The 17446-nt window shown below is 46.9% G+C and overlaps 3 protein-coding genes across 10 annotated transcripts in view; 2 read left to right on the top strand and 1 right to left on the bottom strand.

The window, feature by feature from the left end:
* Positions 1-8643, top strand: part of GPBP1L1 (GC-rich promoter binding protein 1 like 1) — a 57682-nt gene extending 49039 nt beyond the window's left edge. For all 5 annotated transcript variants that reach the window (XM_007164545.3, XM_007164544.2, XM_007164543.2 and 2 more), the window contains exons 8-12: positions 3386-3526; positions 3990-4148; positions 5432-5556; positions 6451-6553; positions 7739-8643. In XM_007164545.3, the coding sequence (XP_007164607.2) occupies positions 3386-3526; positions 3990-4148; positions 5432-5556; positions 6451-6553; positions 7739-7891 (681 nt within the window). In that variant the 3' untranslated portion in view covers positions 7892-8643. The remainder of the gene's footprint in view (positions 1-3385; positions 3527-3989; positions 4149-5431; positions 5557-6450; positions 6554-7738) is intronic.
* Positions 8644-10481: 1838 nt separating this feature from the next.
* CCDC17 (coiled-coil domain containing 17) lies at positions 10482-16001 on the top strand. Its single transcript, XM_057552105.1, has 13 exons — positions 10482-10801; positions 10886-10960; positions 11062-11284; positions 11373-11535; positions 11756-11839; positions 11928-12046; positions 12294-12410; positions 12637-12782; positions 12886-12983; positions 13139-13342; positions 13513-13723; positions 13791-13901; positions 14205-16001. The coding sequence occupies exons 1-13, from the start codon at positions 10628-10630 to the stop codon at positions 14340-14342; spliced, it is 1863 nt and encodes a 620-aa protein (XP_057408088.1). The 5' UTR covers positions 10482-10627; the 3' UTR covers positions 14343-16001.
* An 86-nt stretch (positions 16002-16087) lies between these two features.
* Positions 16088-17446, bottom strand: part of NASP (nuclear autoantigenic sperm protein) — a 34450-nt gene continuing 33091 nt past the window's right edge. For all 4 annotated transcript variants that reach the window (XM_057552086.1, XM_028163361.2, XM_028163368.2 and 1 more), the window contains 2 exons: positions 16778-16906; positions 16088-16280 (listed from right to left, as the gene is read on the bottom strand). In XM_057552086.1, the coding sequence (XP_057408069.1) occupies positions 16200-16280; positions 16778-16906 (210 nt within the window). In that variant the 3' untranslated portion in view covers positions 16088-16199. The remainder of the gene's footprint in view (positions 16281-16777; positions 16907-17446) is intronic.

Below are 17446 nucleotides of genomic sequence, written 5' to 3'. Positions count from 1 at the left end.
CGGGTTTGATCCATGGTCGGGGAACTAAGATCCCACATGCCACGGGGCAACTAAGCCCATGCGCAGCAACTAGAGAGAAGCCTGCGCGCCGCAACGAAGACCCAGAGCAGCCAAAAGAAAAAAAAGAAAAAAAAACCAGTAGGAGTTTGTTAGGGAGCAAGTATGTGGGGCATTCCAGGCAGAGGAACTATTTGTTACCAAAAAAAAAAGCGGGGGGGTGGCTTCCTTGGTGCGCAGTGGTTAAGAATCCGCCTGCCAATGCAGGGGACACGGGTTCGAGCCCTGGTCTGGGAAGATCCCACATGCCACGGAGCAACAAAGCCTGTGCGCCAGAACTACTGAGCCTGCACTCTAGAGCCTGCGAGCCACGACTACTGAGCCCGTGTGCCACAACTACTGAAACTCGCATGCCTGGAGCCCATGCTCTGCAACAGGAGAAGCCACTGCAGTGAGAAGCCCGCGCACTGCACCGAAGAGTAGCCCCCGCTCACCACAACTAGAGAAAGCCCGCGCGCAGCAATGAAGACCCAGTACAGCCAAAAATAAATAAAATAAAATTAATTAAAAAAAAAAAAAAAAGGAGGCAAAACATGCCATGTCTGGGAAAAGACAAGTGGATGGCTGGTAGTTGGGAAGTGGTGGGGAGAAGTAAGACTGAAGCCAAATGTTGGAGGTCTTTATAAAAGCTCAGGTGAGAGTTTAGGGGTCATATTAGCTCCATGATTTTAACAATTTGATTAAACAATTACAAATAACTAGTTTTTCTAATGAAGTTCACCTAGGAACAGATTGCAGTAGAAGAGCACTGAGTATGCCTACATCCACTGAATAGACTGAAAGGAATTCAGGAGTCGAGAAGAGAATGAAGCATCAGGGAATTGAGAAGGGAAAGAGGGACAGGTTCAGAAAAGATAGGTAACAAGTAATCTCTTCTTCTACAAAAACAGATTTTTTAAAGCTGACCATTGAATGTAATATGAAGACAAGATTTTTGCTTATTTATTGAAAGAGCTGTTTCATTAAAATGGGGATAGAGTTGAGTGTTGCAGGGAATTAAATAGTAAGAATGAACAAGTGAAAGCAGATACTGACTTATGCAGAAAAGCTTGGAAATAAAAGGATTGTAGTAAAAGGGAAAATATATCTTTGGTTTTTTCCCCTTAGCTTCAGTAAGGTGGCTTAGCATGTTTGTAGATAAAATGGAAGAACTTACTAGAGAGAAGGAGATTAAAGATAAAAAGGAGAAATAATTGATAAATTCATAAAGGAATGAGAACAAATGGATGTAGAATGGTAGAAAGGGAGGGGGGCGACATTTTTTTTTTTTTTATAACTTCATTTTATTTTTTAATTTATCTTTGGCTGCATCGGGTCTTCATTGCTGCACGTGGGCTTTCTCTAGTTGCGGCAAGTAGGGGCTACTCTTTGCGGTGCGCAGGCTTCTCATTGCAGTGGGTTCTCTTGTCGCGGAGCCCAGGCTCTAGGCGTGCGGGCTTCAGTAGTTGTGGCTCACGGGCTCTAGAGTGCAGGCTCAGCAGTTGTGGCACACGGGCTTAGTTGCTCCATGGCATGTGGGATCTTCCCAGGCCAGGGATCGAACCCACGTACCCCGCATTGGCAGGCGGATTCTTAACCACTGCGCCACCAGGGAAGGCCCGGATCCAGTGACTTCTGACGTCAGTCCAGTAGGAGAAGACAAGATCATTTGAGGTGGAGAGTTGAGGTTGATTTGGAGTTAGGAGAAAAGGAGAGGATATTTTAAAAAGAAAACAGCAGCTGATATATGATTCACTTTAGTGGATTCCTTTTTTTTCCTTCCTTTATTGATTGATTGACTGAAGTGTGGTTGATGTACAATATATAAGTTACAGGTGTACAATATAGTGATTCATAATTTTGAAAGGTTATACTCCATTATTCCTCCTGGTGTACAATATATCCTTGTAGCTTATTTTATACATAATGGTTTGTGCCTCACCTTAGTGGATTTCTACATATATAATTCCTCTAATAAAGGGGGTACAGGGCATAATGGTTTTCTCTAGTGAGCAGCCAAACACTATATAATATAGTGTTTGAATTACTGAAAATTAAGTTTGAATAAAGCTGGACAGAGATGTCAGTATCCTGTTGCACGTAACGCTGTCTGGTAAAACTATTGTACTACGTACTACTGTATCGTACTCACCTGTTTCTGCGCCCTGAGGTGGCAATACTAAAAGAAAGACAAGGCATCTGGTGACCTTCTGCAACTCTGGGAAACTATTGTCTTTGATATTTAGCCTGAATAAGCAGCCATGTTTAGATTTTCATCAGTGCAAGAAAAAAATTAATTTCCATTCCAGTTAGGTCGTTGTCTCTTTTATCTGCGGGCATGCTCTTTTTGGAGGCATTGTGGAAAACAATATTGTATCCTAGTTGAGTAACCTTGGACAAATTACATAGCTTTCTTAATGTTAGTGTAATTCTCTGTAAAAATTTGACATAATTATACCTGATTGGGTTAAGAAATAAAATAGATCAGGCATCTGGTACATAGTAGATAACTCTGTTAAGTTTATTCCTTTCTTTAGCCTATAGTATATCTTCTTTAATAACAAGAAAGAAATCCTTTTCACTCAGACCCTTCCTTTGTCCTAGAGGTCTCTTGCTTCTAATTGTTTCATTTTGGTAAAACAGACTTTTTTACTTTCTTTAGCCTCACTCCATTGATGTGCCTCAGACAAGAGTGATTGACTCAGGAAAAACGGAGTATGCCATCTACACTATGCTGCCGTCATAGTTGGGGTCAGGGCCAGAGTGACAGAATGGGCCCAGACCCCACAAGGCCGAGCAACAGAAGGGCCTCTGGACTAAACCAGGATTGTCCAGCCATTTATATTGCCCACCCTGGCCTGTAACTAGCCTCCTGCCATCAGTGTTCCTAGAAAACATCATTTTTCTGATGTGCTCTTTGGAGGCAGGGGTGGGGGGTTGTCAGGATTACATCAGAGGTTAACAGCACACTATAAAAGAAAACATTTGGGGGGGTCAAATAAGTTTAGAAAATGCTGTGTAGTGTATCTGCCTCTCAATTCACATATATAGTTAAGTGCTTTGAGAAACAGCACAGTAAAAGAAACCTGTTGTTGAACTATATTCAGCCTAGCATCTCCCAGGCTTATTGGACTAGGGCTCTGTTTTTGAGAAATACCTGTTAATATCCCATGGCTTTTCTGGTTCCTGTCTGCCTTTTTCCTTCAAGGTTATATACCTCCCAATCGTGTTGAGACAGGTGAACTCTTGGAATTCATGTTTGCACATAACATTTCACTCTTTATGATCTTACAGGCTGAGCTTCTGTCTGCATGCTGTTCTGACTGATTTGTTCTTTCTTCCCATGTAGCCCAGTGCGTGGAAAGCTAACAGAATGGAACACAAATCAGGATCCCTTTCCTCTAGCCGGGAGTCTGCTTTTACCAGTCCAATCTCTGTTACCAAACCAGTAGTACTGGCTGGTGGTATAGTTTTAAGCTCTCCCAAAGAGGTGAGTGAGAATAAAGCTAAGCAGCCTTTTCTAAAGTTGCCATTTCCCATTTACTTAAACTGAGGTAAGTGTTGTGACATGTACAGCTCTAACTCCATTTCCTTTGTAGTTATGCTTAGCTCAAAGTTATTTTTTTACTGGTGATTCCCATTAGCATCCAAAGATGGGCAGTAGCTGGGTGGGGTCATTGCCCTTTGGTAAACCAGGGTTGGCCTGTGTTTGACTGGCGTTATGCTGGCGTCTGGAGAAAGATCGGAGAGGTGCTATTTAAACCATCTGGGTTTAACTGTAAGAACTCTGCAGAGCTGAAGTCTGTTTAAATGAAAAGGATAGTTTATTTTTGGTAAAAGAGTGATAAATAGGCTACGAGATTCTGGAAAGCAGTACCATGTAGAAGTGGCCTAGAGAATCCCAGCACTTACTCTTTGCTGTCAAGAGCAACCTATTTGTGGTATTTGCCCAGAGCCCCGCCAGCACCACTCCTCCAATTGAGATCAGCTCCTCTCGTCTGACCAAGTTGACCCGCCGAACTACTGACAGGAAGAGCGAGTTCCTGAAGACTCTGAAGGATGACCGGAATGGAGACTTCTCAGAGAGCAGAGACTGTGAGAAGCTGGAGGATGTAAGAGCAAAGGGTTTTTCTGGGGCAACATAAGTGTTTTTCTATGTTATACATGTACTTTTTGTTCTTAAGGGAGAAAGATGTTTTTAAATGACATTTTTTAAATGACAGAGATTTGTCTGGAGGAGTAACAGTCTGTGATAAAGTGAGTTCAGTTCTTTGTTCAGCATATTTCAAATTAGGGCTCATTTCAGTGACAGCTGCCTTGGGACTTAGTGCTCTTAAACAGGGCAGCACTGCTTAAGCCTTGAATTGAAGTTGGTAAATTATAGAAGCTTTTTTCAGGATTATATATATGTGTAATATTATATATATATATATAATATAATATATAGTATAATGTAATATAAATATAGTATATATATATATTTATATATATGTGTGTGTATATATATATATATATATATATATATATATATATATATATATAAATATTTATTTATTTATTTTGGCTGCTCCAGGTCTTAGTTGTGGCATGCAAACTCTTAGTTGCAGCATGCAGACTTCTTAGTTGCGGCATGCATGCAGGATCTAGTTCCCTGACCGGGGATTGAACCCGGGCCCCCTGCATTGGGAGCACGGAGTCTTACCCATGGGACCACCAGGGAAGTCCCTTTAAGGATTATATTTAATTCTAATATAAGAAAATCTGACGAACAGAACCGTAAAACAAGAGGGTTTCTTTTTGGTATCCTGCAACAGGAAGGTTAGAGTTCCCTGTCCAAGAGGGTAATGGCAGCTCATTCGTATTATCAGGAAACTTGTAAGTTTTGGTCGCCTTGGAACTAGGGTAGTTGTGCTCCCGTCCACATTCTAGTTAGGGAAAGGACAGAGCCAAAAACCTGAAAAGGGATGTCTGTCCCTTTTTTAAATGCTTTCTTAAAAGCCACCCCTGCAATTTCCACTTACATTTTATTGGCCAACTGTCAAATAGCCACTCCTAGCTGCAAGGGAGCCTAGGAAAATGAACTCTTTAAAAGCTGAGTGCATTGGTTCCTTAGTCCAAATCAGTAAGGAAGAATAGAAAATTGATATTGCATAGGCATCTAGTAACTTCTGCCACAGTTGACATAACCTGAAGTTAAGATGGTAGCCAGTTAGTATTCGTTGGAAATCTTATTGGCAAGGTGAGCAAGTTCTCGTTTTTAAGTGGGAAAAAACTATTGGCTGAGATCCTCTTCTAGAAAGCATTTTCCTGGGTTCTGACTTCTTAATCTCTTAGATTGCTTATCTTGCCCCAAAGGAGTATTAAACCAAATATGTCCTTCCTTTCCTTATTGCAGTCAGAGGACAATAGCACACCTGAACCAAAAGAAAATGGAGAGGAAGGCTGTCATCAGAATGGTCTTGCTCTCCCCGTAGAAGACGAAGGGGAGGTCCTCTCTCACTCTTTGGAAGCAGAGCACAGGTAAGCGAGGATCAGATCACAAGGCATGCTGTGTATGGCCTACAAGGAGTTTCAACATACTTGAGACATTTCAGAGTCCAGTACAGAGAGAAGTGCCCCCAGCACCACACCTTGTTCTCTCTGTGTGCCGCAGGTTGGCCTGTTGCCCACCGGGTATTCCTTTACAGACTCAGCTAGCGTTTTCACACCCTCCTCTCCAAGGCTTTCTTGTAGTTTAGTTTCAGGCTCAGTTTAAGGCTCCAGTTGGAAGGGGTGGGGTGGGGTGAGACCTGTTTCCTGGTGCTGTTGTGGTGGCCCCTTGGCCCCTCCTGGCCCAAGTGAGCAGTTACCACAAGACCCCTTTAAGGGGCCTTGGGATTCATGAGGCCCGAAGGTAATGGAGCTTGTTCTTTAAATGAGGGCCTTGAACACAGAGCCAGCCAAGCTGTGTGGGCAACTGGATGGCAGATGGGGCCTGCCAAATACCTTCCTGAAAAGGGGCTCCTGTCCAGAGGAACTTTAAAAGGGGTCAACAAGATCACAAGGTTATGGAGTCCACAATGCCATGAAATTAAAAGAGAACTTAGGTACATGTGGCTATGTGCTAATCTGCTCACAGGAGACAAAGTGAGATTTCTTCTGTTTCGTCTGTGGGATAGTTTGACTCTATACTGCTACTTCTACCGTCCCTTCTCTATAGCTCTTATGCTCTCCAAAGAGCAACTACGGAGATCCTCCATCTAATTCCAAGCACCTAAGTAGTCATAATTAAAGCTTATCCCACTGGGAAGAAAAGAAAAACCCAAGTTTCTTCTCTAACATCCAAGTGGGTACCATTGCCCCTGGGCTGGGAAGTTGTGGACTTCTCACTTATGCTTAAAGGTATATTTTCTTTGCCTGACCTGCCTCCACCAGGTTATTGAAAGCGATGGGATGGCAGGAGTATCCTGAAAATGATGAGAATTGCCTTCCCCTCACAGAGGATGAGCTCAAAGAGTTCCACATGAAGACAGAGGAGGTATGTCATAAACTTTTGCTGGAGACCAGTTAATGACTAGGAGAGAAAGGAGTTAGGACAATCATTGCCCTTAGGAAGCCCCAGTTTAGGGTGTGAGAAAGACCTTGAAAAAGAAAAGTTACTTAATAAGTTGCCATTGTAGAAATATGGAGGAGCATCTCATTCTGCCTAGGCCAGTGGTGGACACAAAAACCAGGTCAGGGGCTTCCCTGGTGGCGCAGTGGTTGAGAATCTGCCTGCTAATGCAGGAAACACGGGTTCGAGCCCTGGTCTGGGAAGATCCCACATGCCGCGGAGCAACTAGGCCCGTGAGCCACAACTACTGAGCCTGCGCGTCTGGAGCCTGTGCTCCGCAACAAGAGAGGCCACAATAGTGAGAGGCCCGCGCACCGCGATGAAGAGTGGCCCCCACTTGCCACAACTGGAGAAAGCCATAGCACAAAAACGAAGACCCAACATAGCAATCAATCAGTCAATAAAGAAATCTTAAAAAAAAAAAAAAAAAAAAAGTTGCTAAAAAAAAAACCAGGTCAGTAGTTAGCAGATTTCAGAAAGCAGTATGTTATTTCATCCTGGAAGCTCTAACTCCTTATCAGAACCACAAGGCTGTATTCCCAAGGTTATGGGCTGAGCCCTTGGTCTGTGGCTAAGCAGGCTAACCCTCTGCTTCCAGCGCTGTGGTTTACCTCTGGTACTCCAGCCAGAGCCAAGAAGCCAAATAGCCTATCTGAATTTCTTCAACAGATGCCTGGATTCTTTCTCTGAGTAAAACACTGCCAGGTCTCCACAACCTTCATGAAACTTACGTTCTGGTGGTATATATTTAAAGCATAAATAACAATGGTGTTAAAATCCTATAAAGAAAAGTATAGGTTGACATAAAGACTTTGCTACTCAGAACTCTGTTCCCCTGTCATTGCCATCACCTGAGAACTTGTCAAAATAGGAAATCTCAAACTGTACCCCAGACATATTGAATCAGTGTGCATTTTGAAGAGATCCTTAGGTGATTCATTGGCACATTACAGTTTGAAAAGCACTGCTGTAAGAAATATTCAGTCTCTTAGAAGGGTCCCCCTTTACATTCTGTCTAGAATTGAATTGAGGCCTGGCCTTTCCCAGGTCCCATGGGCCAGTGTAGTTACTGATAGTTGTCTTTTTCTTTCTTTCCCATGCCAACCACAGCTGAGAAGAAATGGCTTTGGGAAGAATGGCTTCTTGCAGAGCCGAAGTTCTAGCCTATTCTCCCCTTGGAGAAACACTTACAAAGCAGAGTTTGAGGACTCAGACACGGAAACAAGTAGCAGTGAAACATCTGATGACGATGCCTGGAAGTAGGCATATAAATGCTTACTGTTAAATCTGACCCAGTAAACTCAGCTTGTGTGTTTAGGGGTTATACAGAAGTAATCGTTCTTTTCCTTTTCCTTTTCTTATGTTGTTGTTGAATACTTCATGCACAAGGGAAATAATCATATCCCAAAGAGAGAGCGAGCGATTGGCTTGTTAAGCTTTTGTTGTTGTTCTTCCCTGTTATCTGCTTAATAGAACTTCGTGTTGTGGGAAAGATTTTTAAAACACACACACATACACACAGTGTATATGGGGCGATGCACAGGTGGAAGCTGGCAGGGCAGAGAGGAGGAGACACTGGTCTGCAGCAGCAGCTTCTACTACCAGCCCTTGGGGCACTCACCCCTGTGCTCAAGCAATCATTGTCAATGACAAAGTGACTATTGAAGTTATAATTGTATTAAATTAATGCTAATAATTTGGATATTTTATTTTATTTCTGGCTGCTCGGGTAACATTAGCCCTTAACCCAGCATATATGGTTTTTTCACTTTTTTTTTTTTTTTCTTTCTGGGTACAGCTGTAAAATATTTGGATATAGGAAATGTTGTGTTATTCTTGCAGCCTTGATATTCAGGGTGGATTGTAAAATATACATTTTTGTGAGATTTCAAAGATTAAGATTATTTTGATAACATTATTTACAGATTTAAAAGATGTGGTTATCACAAGTCTGTTGAGGGGGAAAACTACTGCATAAAATAACTAACTTGGAATAAATATTTTGCATCAGTTTGGATTGTCTTGTGTAAGAAGTATATTTTCTTTAAAATTAGATGAGTGGATTCTTTTTTAGGGGAAATACTACTTTTAGAGGTCTGAGGGAAAAAAAAAAATCTGAATTCAGACACACCTGTTTCTCCTTTTAGCAGATATGTTTTTGATGCAGAAAAACCTGTGCAATAAACTACCAGTAATAAAATCAGAAACCCAAGTTTCCTTTCTGAAACTGTTTTTCAGTGCCCATGTATTTACCAGTGTGCCTACTTTAAGGAAGTCTGTGCCTCAATTTTTCTGCTAAATAAGAACATAGCGTGTCCCGGGCATTGTGCAAGGCCCTGGGAATGCAAGGAGCATCCAGCTCAGTAGGGTTACATAAAAAATGGAACCTTAGGCCAAGATCTGATGGACAATTAGAAGTTAAACTAAACAACAGATAATGACACTGGCACTCTTCGGCCAGCCCTACAGCACATGGTCCCTAGTGGATATAGAGGCCCGAGATCATGCTGTAATGGGAGACAAGCAAAGGAGTAACAGGCCTGACCACTTGTTAGAAGGGTAAAACTAACTTGTAGTGTAGGCTCCAGAAGGGGTAGAGACTAGAGGTAGAGAAACCAGCATGATAATTGCTAGATTCTGAAGGCTAGGAAGGCAGAGACCTTATGTGCCATAACGTACTGTAGTCTCTCCTGCTAGTAGTATAAGCAGTCCACATGTGAACTGTGGAAATGGTGGTTGAGATAGAACAGAAAGAACTATATCATATTTCATTGAGTATATCTATTTTAAGACACTTTATGTACTAATAAGAAAACTTGACAGTTATGACACTCCATTAATTGTGAATCCTGATTTTAGTGTTAAAATATGAAAAAATGTGCATCGTAGGATCAATGAAATACTATAAAATGAACTATAAACTGGAAATGAGAAGTAGGTTGACATAGAGATATCCTGTATGTTTGGTCTTCGGCTTGCCACTTAGTAGCTTTCTCAGAACAAATTTCTAAAAATGTACCTCTTTTCCACTTGGAATTGAGCTGGACAATTGAGATTACATACTTTGAAACACTTTGTAGCCTGCTGCTAGTCATAGCTTGGCCTTAACATACCTGGGAGCGGGGGCACCACTACCTGCCTTGTTTAGAAACATGGGGCTAGGTCAGAGCTCCTGCGTCTGTTGGATTCATATATTTGGGGGGGTGGCAGGGAAATCTGGTCAGCAGGAACGGGGCCTGTGTGGCCGCTGGCTAGTCCTGAGTGAAGAGCTACCTTTCTGTATTTGATTCCCTCTTCTGATTCATTGTGTTCTCCCAGAACTTTCATTCCTTCGGCTGTGTTGATTATCTTGGGGGGCGGCAGGGCCGCGCCTAGGGGCAGGAACTAGGAGTTAGGGAGCCTTGGTGTGACTTGGTTATGCAAAAGATGTTACTTCCAGGGAGGCACCGTGCAAGGAAAAGCTTTTAGTCTACGGGAAAGACATGGTTTCCAGGCAGAATGCCTCCTTTCTCAGGTATTCCTTGGAATGGAGAATGACACTAACTTGGGTTACGTCCAGTTGGGCAAAACTAGAACGAACAAGATGACACCTCCCTGCCAGAGGCTATTAAATAACCAAGACGGAGTATGTGATATGGGCTCAGCTAGTTTAGGAGGCAGCTCTTTGCTCCCCTTTATTAATATAGGCAAGAAAACCAAGGTGTGGTGTTAGAGACTTGCCCATACTCATGCAATGAGGTGGAACAGATTTCATGACATCTTTTTCAAGCCAGGGGCTCCTCCCTAAGGTGACCAAGCCTTCCCGCTCACTCTCCAGACCTGCCCAGACCTGAGGTTGTTGCCCAGGGAGCTTTAGCTCCTCCCCAAACATAAACTTGACCTGGTAAACCTGGCCTTTCCTCTCTGCCTTTGGCTGTTTCATCCTCCTTTCCCTTTCCTCTGCCCCTCTGTCCTGTCTTCTGCAGGTCTTGGCTGGTATCAGGAAAGGAGTCCCATCCCATGGCCTCCCACTCCAGGGAACCAGGGCTCCTGCCCTGTGGGTCCTGTGACATGGTTTTCCGTTCCTGGGCCCTGCTGGCCACCCACACTCAGCGGTTCTGCATTGGCCGTCAGCCCCGGGAGCTGACAGTTGGAGAACAGCCCCCAATAGCCACTGAACCACGGGTACCCAGGGTAAGGGCCTCCTCCATGGCCATGAGAGGGTACTGAAGTGATTGCAACTCTCAGAGGATTCCTCACCCCACACCCTGTACCCAGGTTGTGCCACAAGAACACCAGGGCCTCCCAGACCAGGAGGCCAGCAAATCGGCTCTGAAGAGGCTAACAGATGAGGTACAGCTGGATTTCCCCACTGAGCATCCCCCCCAAACCTATAGATCACGTGTGGGTCAGATTACCCCAACATAGAGATTGCGGGTTACTGTTACCTCCAGGTGCAGCGGCTGTGGCTGTATCTGCAGGAAATGCGACCCAGCATAACAGAGGTCCCCAGCGGGTCACAGGGGCCCTGGAGGCGGTCAGAGGCACCGACTCAGGGTCCGAACTACGAGGCTGCTGGGAGCCCCGGCGAGCGGCTGCGGGCGCTGCACCGGACTCGCGCAAGGCGCTTGGCAGAGACCAAGGCACAGAGCTGTGCCCTCGAGCGACGCGGCGAGGGTAAGGGAAAAGAGGGGGACAAGGGCCCACCCTCCCCCTTGGCTTGAGGTCGCCCGACCCGTTCTGATTTGATCTCTTACCCCCTCAGAACTGAGCCGGCACCTCCAAAGTTTGGCTTGGACCCGGGACGGGAAATCACGCATATTCAGCCTGGAGCGGGAGCTTCGAGAACTCCGGGCAGAGGCCGGGCGAACGCGGGGTGCTCTAGAGGAGTTAGGGGCGCACGTTCAGCAGCTACAGGCCAACCCCGGGTGAGGCCGACGAGCCGGATCCCGGGAGTTCCGAGTCACCGGCCGGCGGGGGGGCGGGGCCGGAGCGGGGGGGCGGGGCCTGGCCCGGCTGGACGCGCGAGGTATGCGCCCGGTCGCGGCTGGAAGGCCGCGCGAGTGAGGTCGGGAAGGGGCGGCGCTGCCGGAGGCCCTGGGTCTAGGTTCTTGATTCCGCCCCCGCGCCGGCCGTCCTCCACCCCAGGACCCGGCTGAACGCCGTAAGAGAGGCAGAACTCTGTGGTCCAGTGCTACAGGCAAACCCAGGGACCCTGGCTGCGGAGATCGGGTAAGATCCGAGCCCCGAGGCGGGCACTGGGCAAAGCGCTGATCGATCCGGGAAAAACGCTTCTGCCTTCTTGTCCCCTACTCCCTAGGGCCCTGCGTGAGGCCTACATTCGAGGCGGGGGCCGGGACACCGGCGTTCTGGGCTGGATATGGCAGTTACAAGTGGAGGCGTCAGCTCTGGAGCTTCGGCGGTCGCGGACCCGCAGGGGTGAACATGAGGGGGCCAGCCAGGAGGGCCTTAGCCCTGGGGAGAGAAAAGGGCGATGAGGGAGGACGTCTTTGGCTTGGGAACCACTTGAGCAAAAACCCGAGGTAGAACACCTGTCTTTGCGGGGGTACCTGGAATGTTAGCCGACAAGTCCAGCCTTGTCCAGAGAGTCCTAAGGCTGGAGAGCTGCTCAGAGCAGCTGGTCACCAGCTGTCAGAGGTGACAGGTCAAACTTGTTCAATCGCAGGAAGACAGGCAGGTGCCGCATTCAAGGAGCTTCTAGCAGTGGAGGCTGAAAATCGGCGCCTGGAGGCAGAAATCCTGGCTTTGCAGACGCAGAGGGGTGCAGGCCGGGTGCCCTGGGGTCAGTGAGCACCCAATTCCACCCCGCCTAGCCCTCCCCAGCAGGCCAGGCTCAGAGGAAGGGGTTAGAGGCACCATGCACGGGGAATAAGACCTGTGTCTGAGCCCCATCAGTCCGTGTCCATGCCGATCTCCAGGTGTCTGTTTGGCTCTTGGGGGAGGGGTACCTCAGCCCAGTTACTTGCCACGTCCTGCTCAAGGGCGCCCTACTCTTCCCCTGCACCTAGGGCACGAGGAGCCGAGACTTGTGGTCAATCCCAGCCCACGCCTGAGGAGGGAAGATCCCCCAAGGCTCCCGCCTCCAGTGGCTCCCCCGCTGCCGCCGCTTCCACACTCCACAGGCATCCTATTCTTGGGTGGCGCTGAAAAGGCTGTGAGGACCCAGGGGTTGGGACAGGGGCAGTTCTGCTCTGTGTGGTTGGGGGAGCATAGAACACCTAGGAGGCTTTCTGGAGGAATTGACTCTTCCCCTGCAGTCGCAGCTTTCTGGAACCATGACCAGGAACCTGGGCCTGGATCCACACTTCCTCCTGCCCACAACTGACGTTCTGGGCCCTGCACCCTACGACCCTGGGTGAGGCCTGCTCCCTCCTTTGACATCCTCTGTGACTTGGTCACCACTGCTGGTTAAGGAGACCCACTAGGGCCAGCTAGGGTGGGGGGACTGGCTGGGGGTTGGGAGGGTGAGAGGACTTGGGTGTGTGTGCACTTAAGGCCTGTGTTTCCTAGGGCTGGCCTTGTCATTTTCTATGACTTCCTGCGGGGCCTTGAGGCTTCTTGGATTTGGGTGCAACTAATGACTGGCTTGGCCCGAGATGGACAGGATACAGGAGGGACCACAGCGTTGCCCCTAGCCCTTTGCTTGCCCCCACCTCCAGCTCCTGGGCCCATGGGCAACTGTGCCATCCTTGCCAGCAGGCAGCCTATACCCAGGTCAGTAGGTGGGGATTTATGATGTTGGTGCTTTTTGCCGCAATTGAGGCTTGTCCCTCATTCTGCTACATTTTCTCATCTGTATACAGGGCCACTGGCCCTGAGGGCCAAGTCCTAGGAAGGGAGCAGAGCCACTTCTGGCTCCTGACACCTGTTTTTGGTTGCTCTAGACTACCACCCTCACCATCAGTATCCTTGGTCTGTGAGCTGCAGGCCTGGCAGGGGCTGGCATGGGCTAAGGCACCACAGCCAAAAGCCTGGGCCTCACTGGTGCTATTTGACCGGGATCAGAGGGTGCTAAGTGGTCGTTGGCGTCTCCCACTTCGGACCCTTCCTCTGGACCCCAGCCTTAGCCTTGGGCAGTTGAATGGGATTCCCCAGGTGAGTGTGGAGGGTGGGGACTGGGTCCTCCACAGTACAGATGCAGTACCATTTCACCTCTTCCCAGGTAGGTCAGGCTGAGCTCTTTCTGCGGCTGGTGAATGCAAGAGATGCAGATGTCCAGACACTGGCAGAGATCAATCCAGCAAGTGCCCACGAGTACCAGTACCCACCTCTGGTGAGGGCCCAACTATATAGCTGGGGACCCCACAGGTGTGGCTGATATGGTTAATAACCAGCATTTGTTGACCACTATGTATGTGCCAACCCACTACTAAATGTTTTCTGTGGATTAACTCATGTGACCCTCACATATCCTATTAGGTATGTACTACTGTGTAAACAAATAAGAAAATCAGAGCACAAGGTTAACTTGGTTCACAGTAAGCAGTTGACTCTAAAGCGGTCTGACGCCAGAACCTGTGCTGTTAACCTCTACATAAACCTTTTGCTAAAGATCTACCTTCTCCTTGTTCCACAGGTGCCCAACTCATCTTCACTGGAGGCCAGCTCCCTGGCCCCAACAGCTGGCTTTGTTGACCCCCCTCCTCCTGAAGACCCCCACCAGCGGCAGAGTCAAGCACAGAGAGGAGGGTTTGGGCCCTCAGCACAGCTTTGACCCACCCCCACTGGCTTTCTGAGTCCAGAAGAATGGGCGTATGAGTAGCTTCACAGGCACAGGACTGGGGCCTAGACTGAGGCCTGTTCTCCCATCTGCAGCTTTACTACTCCGTGTTCTGACAGAGGGTCTGGAAGCAAATACAGATGTGAACACATAACGTGAGCTCCAATCACAGCTCTACCACCTTCCACAAGTACTTGGCCTTTCTTATCCTTTTGTAAAAAAGACTGATGTGAGGATTAAACAGGTATGTCAGGTATTTACAGTATTGCCTGGCATATAAGAAAATTCTCTGAAAGGTGACTTGGAGACAGTCTTTCATCCAGCTAAAGGAACTTGAACTCATTCCTGTTTTTTTTTTTGCTAAAGCATCTTACCGCCCACTTCTTTATCCAAATCCAAGCTTCTTCAGGACATCGTCCAGGAAGCCTTCCAGGTTCTCAAGCTCACCATGAAACAGGGAGCTCCTGTAGCCGTATATACTTACAGAAAGACAACCCAGTCACGTTCCTCCCAAGTTGCCGGCAGCGGGGATGGTCACAAGTGAAACCTGAATTGTTATATTGGGCGTGGCCCCAGACCCCAGTGTCAGCCAAAGGTCAAAGGCCTGGTAGTCAAGAGCTCCCTCCACCTCCAACATTGGATATTCAAACCGCAGGTTCTAACCTGCTGTCTGTACAGTGCAGCAAAGTAGCCCTGTGAATGCTGGAATTACTAAACCCCTTAGGTAGTAGAGGGCAGGCACTGTTTGGAATTCAGATCCAAATACTGCCTGGTGTATAGCAATTCCTTAAAGGTCAGGTCAGAGGCAGCCGAGTCACGGGTCTCACACTAGCCCTGCACCCTGGACATCAGTGAGGGCCCAATGGGATGGCTTTAGTAACAGTGCCCTAAGCACCAGCACCCTTACGCTGGGCAGCCAGAATTGCTGAGCCATTATCCACCTTTCAACCCCACATCCCACTGAAACGCTCCAGGCAGCCCAGGATCCCACTCTAAGATCTTTAAGATCTTTAAACACAAGTCCAGAGACCAAGAGCTTTTTAGCATCTTTATTTAAGAAGTCAAAACTGTGGACAAGTAACAATTCCAACTGTTGATATTTTGTTATAACAAATATAACTCAACCAGCCAGTTCTCCCCACAGATTCTTTCTTCCAACCACATCCAGAGTGTCCATCAGTCAGTCACTCCTTTAGTCACTTTCAAACCAGAAAGCTCAATTTTCTACAATTAGCACACCAGTTTCCTCAAGGATCACTCCCCGCTCCCCAGCCCCAAGTTTTCTTCAGTTCTTTTTTCCAGGACAGGATTATGGCCCCAGTTGGAGACGAGGTGGATAAGACAGGTGCCACCTAAAGCCTGGCTTAGAAGCTGTTATCAGTTCACAGTCAAAGTCCATCAAACAGTATCAGCACCAAAGAGCAAGATCTTCACCACGTCTTTTATAGCCCCTGTCCAGGGAGAGCACCATTCAAAGTTCGCAAGACAGCTGGTTTCAGAGTATTTATGATGGAAAAAATATAGCACCATTGGAAGATAAGGGCCTACAGCCACACTTGATTTCATCACCTCCACATTAGACAGACAGGAATCTGGTTTAGAACTTCCAACACAGAGATCGGCACAGAGGAGGAAACAAAAACCCACAAAAACCTTTGGCCACCATATAAAACCCGGAGTGCTCCAAGGCACACATTTAGCCAATATTTAAGGGGGAAAAAAAAAATCATCAAAGCCTCAACCTTTGCTTACAATCTTTATTGAAGTTATACAAAAAGAATCCCCCAAAAGTGAAAAAATACATTATATACAAAAACACTTTCCATTGGGAGGAAGGCTCTGCTCCCTCTCTTAACATGCAGTGCTTTCAACTGTAGCTCCAGCCTCCACTGTCCCCTCCACTGCTGCCCGGCTTTCAGCCTGATTCTCAGCCTGGAAGATAAACAGGGAGCCTGGGCATAAATGACCCTACTTTAAGCCATTCTTTCTTACACAACTGAGCAGGCCTCAGTCAGAGGAAATAAACACAGGTCCCTTAAATTTTGCTTCGCTCTCTACACTGAAAGGGCAATGACCACAAGATATAAGGCCATTTCCTAAATTCTCTGTAACAGGGCTGACAGAGCCAGTGTTCATATGTTAGAAAGAGGAGCAAAAAAAGACTGAATGGTCTTGCCAATTAAGTGTCTTCTCATACATTCATTAGAGTGGGACCGGTGGTATGTATATAGGTTCCATTTGTCAATGAGACGCCCTATATTTTGTAATCAAACTGTTTCCTGTATGACCTCATTGTTTTTATGAGGGTTGCACTCAAGTAATCCAAACAGGCTCAAGTTGGGGAACATGCACTTAGCAGAACTTGTTTCCCCAGGCCCTGACAACAAGGGGAAATGAGGCAAGTGTCCAAACCCTGCTTAACTGCCCACCTCCTCCTCCATGTTTTCCGAAACTTCAGTTCCACTGGAGACAGCATCCCCACTGCCTCCATTCACCTCCGGCTCTTGTTTGGCTTTCTTTGCATCATCTTTCAGGGGGCTCTCTTCCTCTGGTTTTCTCTAAAGATATAATTAATTGTGAAGGCTTCACAAGTGTGCTTAATGTTTTCAAAAGGACAACTGTAGAACAATTCCTTAACGCCCCCCTCTTCCCTATGGTGCAAAGATCCCAACACCAGGATTCACAGCTCTAAGGGTCTCCCTAGCCACAACCTGTCCTCTGCAGAAATAGATTGGTCTGCCCAAACATACCAAGTCAGCCTCTCTAATGGAAGAGTGGGGTGGGGATGAGGAATAGATCTGAACAGTAACCAACCCACAAATTTGAATTCCTACATTTGAGTCAGGAAACAAAGCAAGAGTTCAGGCTCTTCCACAAGAGAAAAAAATTACTGCAACAGGCAGAAGGCAGACTCACACAAGTTTAAGTATCAAGAGATCTGCTGCTGAATGAGTACTGTAAACCTGCCAGCTTCCCAAGATGGGCTGATCTGACCAGTCCTCCTCATCACCTTTCCTGATAGCCCTTGGGCTAAAAACCAGGAAAGTTTTGCTAGAAGACATATTCACTCAAGACCCATCTTCATTCAAATCCTCGCC

The sequence above is a fragment of the Balaenoptera acutorostrata genome, chromosome 1 (assembly GCF_949987535.1).
Source record: "Balaenoptera acutorostrata chromosome 1, mBalAcu1.1, whole genome shotgun sequence".
NCBI classification, from domain to species: domain Eukaryota; kingdom Metazoa; phylum Chordata; class Mammalia; order Artiodactyla; family Balaenopteridae; genus Balaenoptera; species Balaenoptera acutorostrata.
The sequence above is the reverse complement of the archived record's forward strand: the minus strand, read 5'-3'. Positions and strand labels throughout refer to the sequence as shown.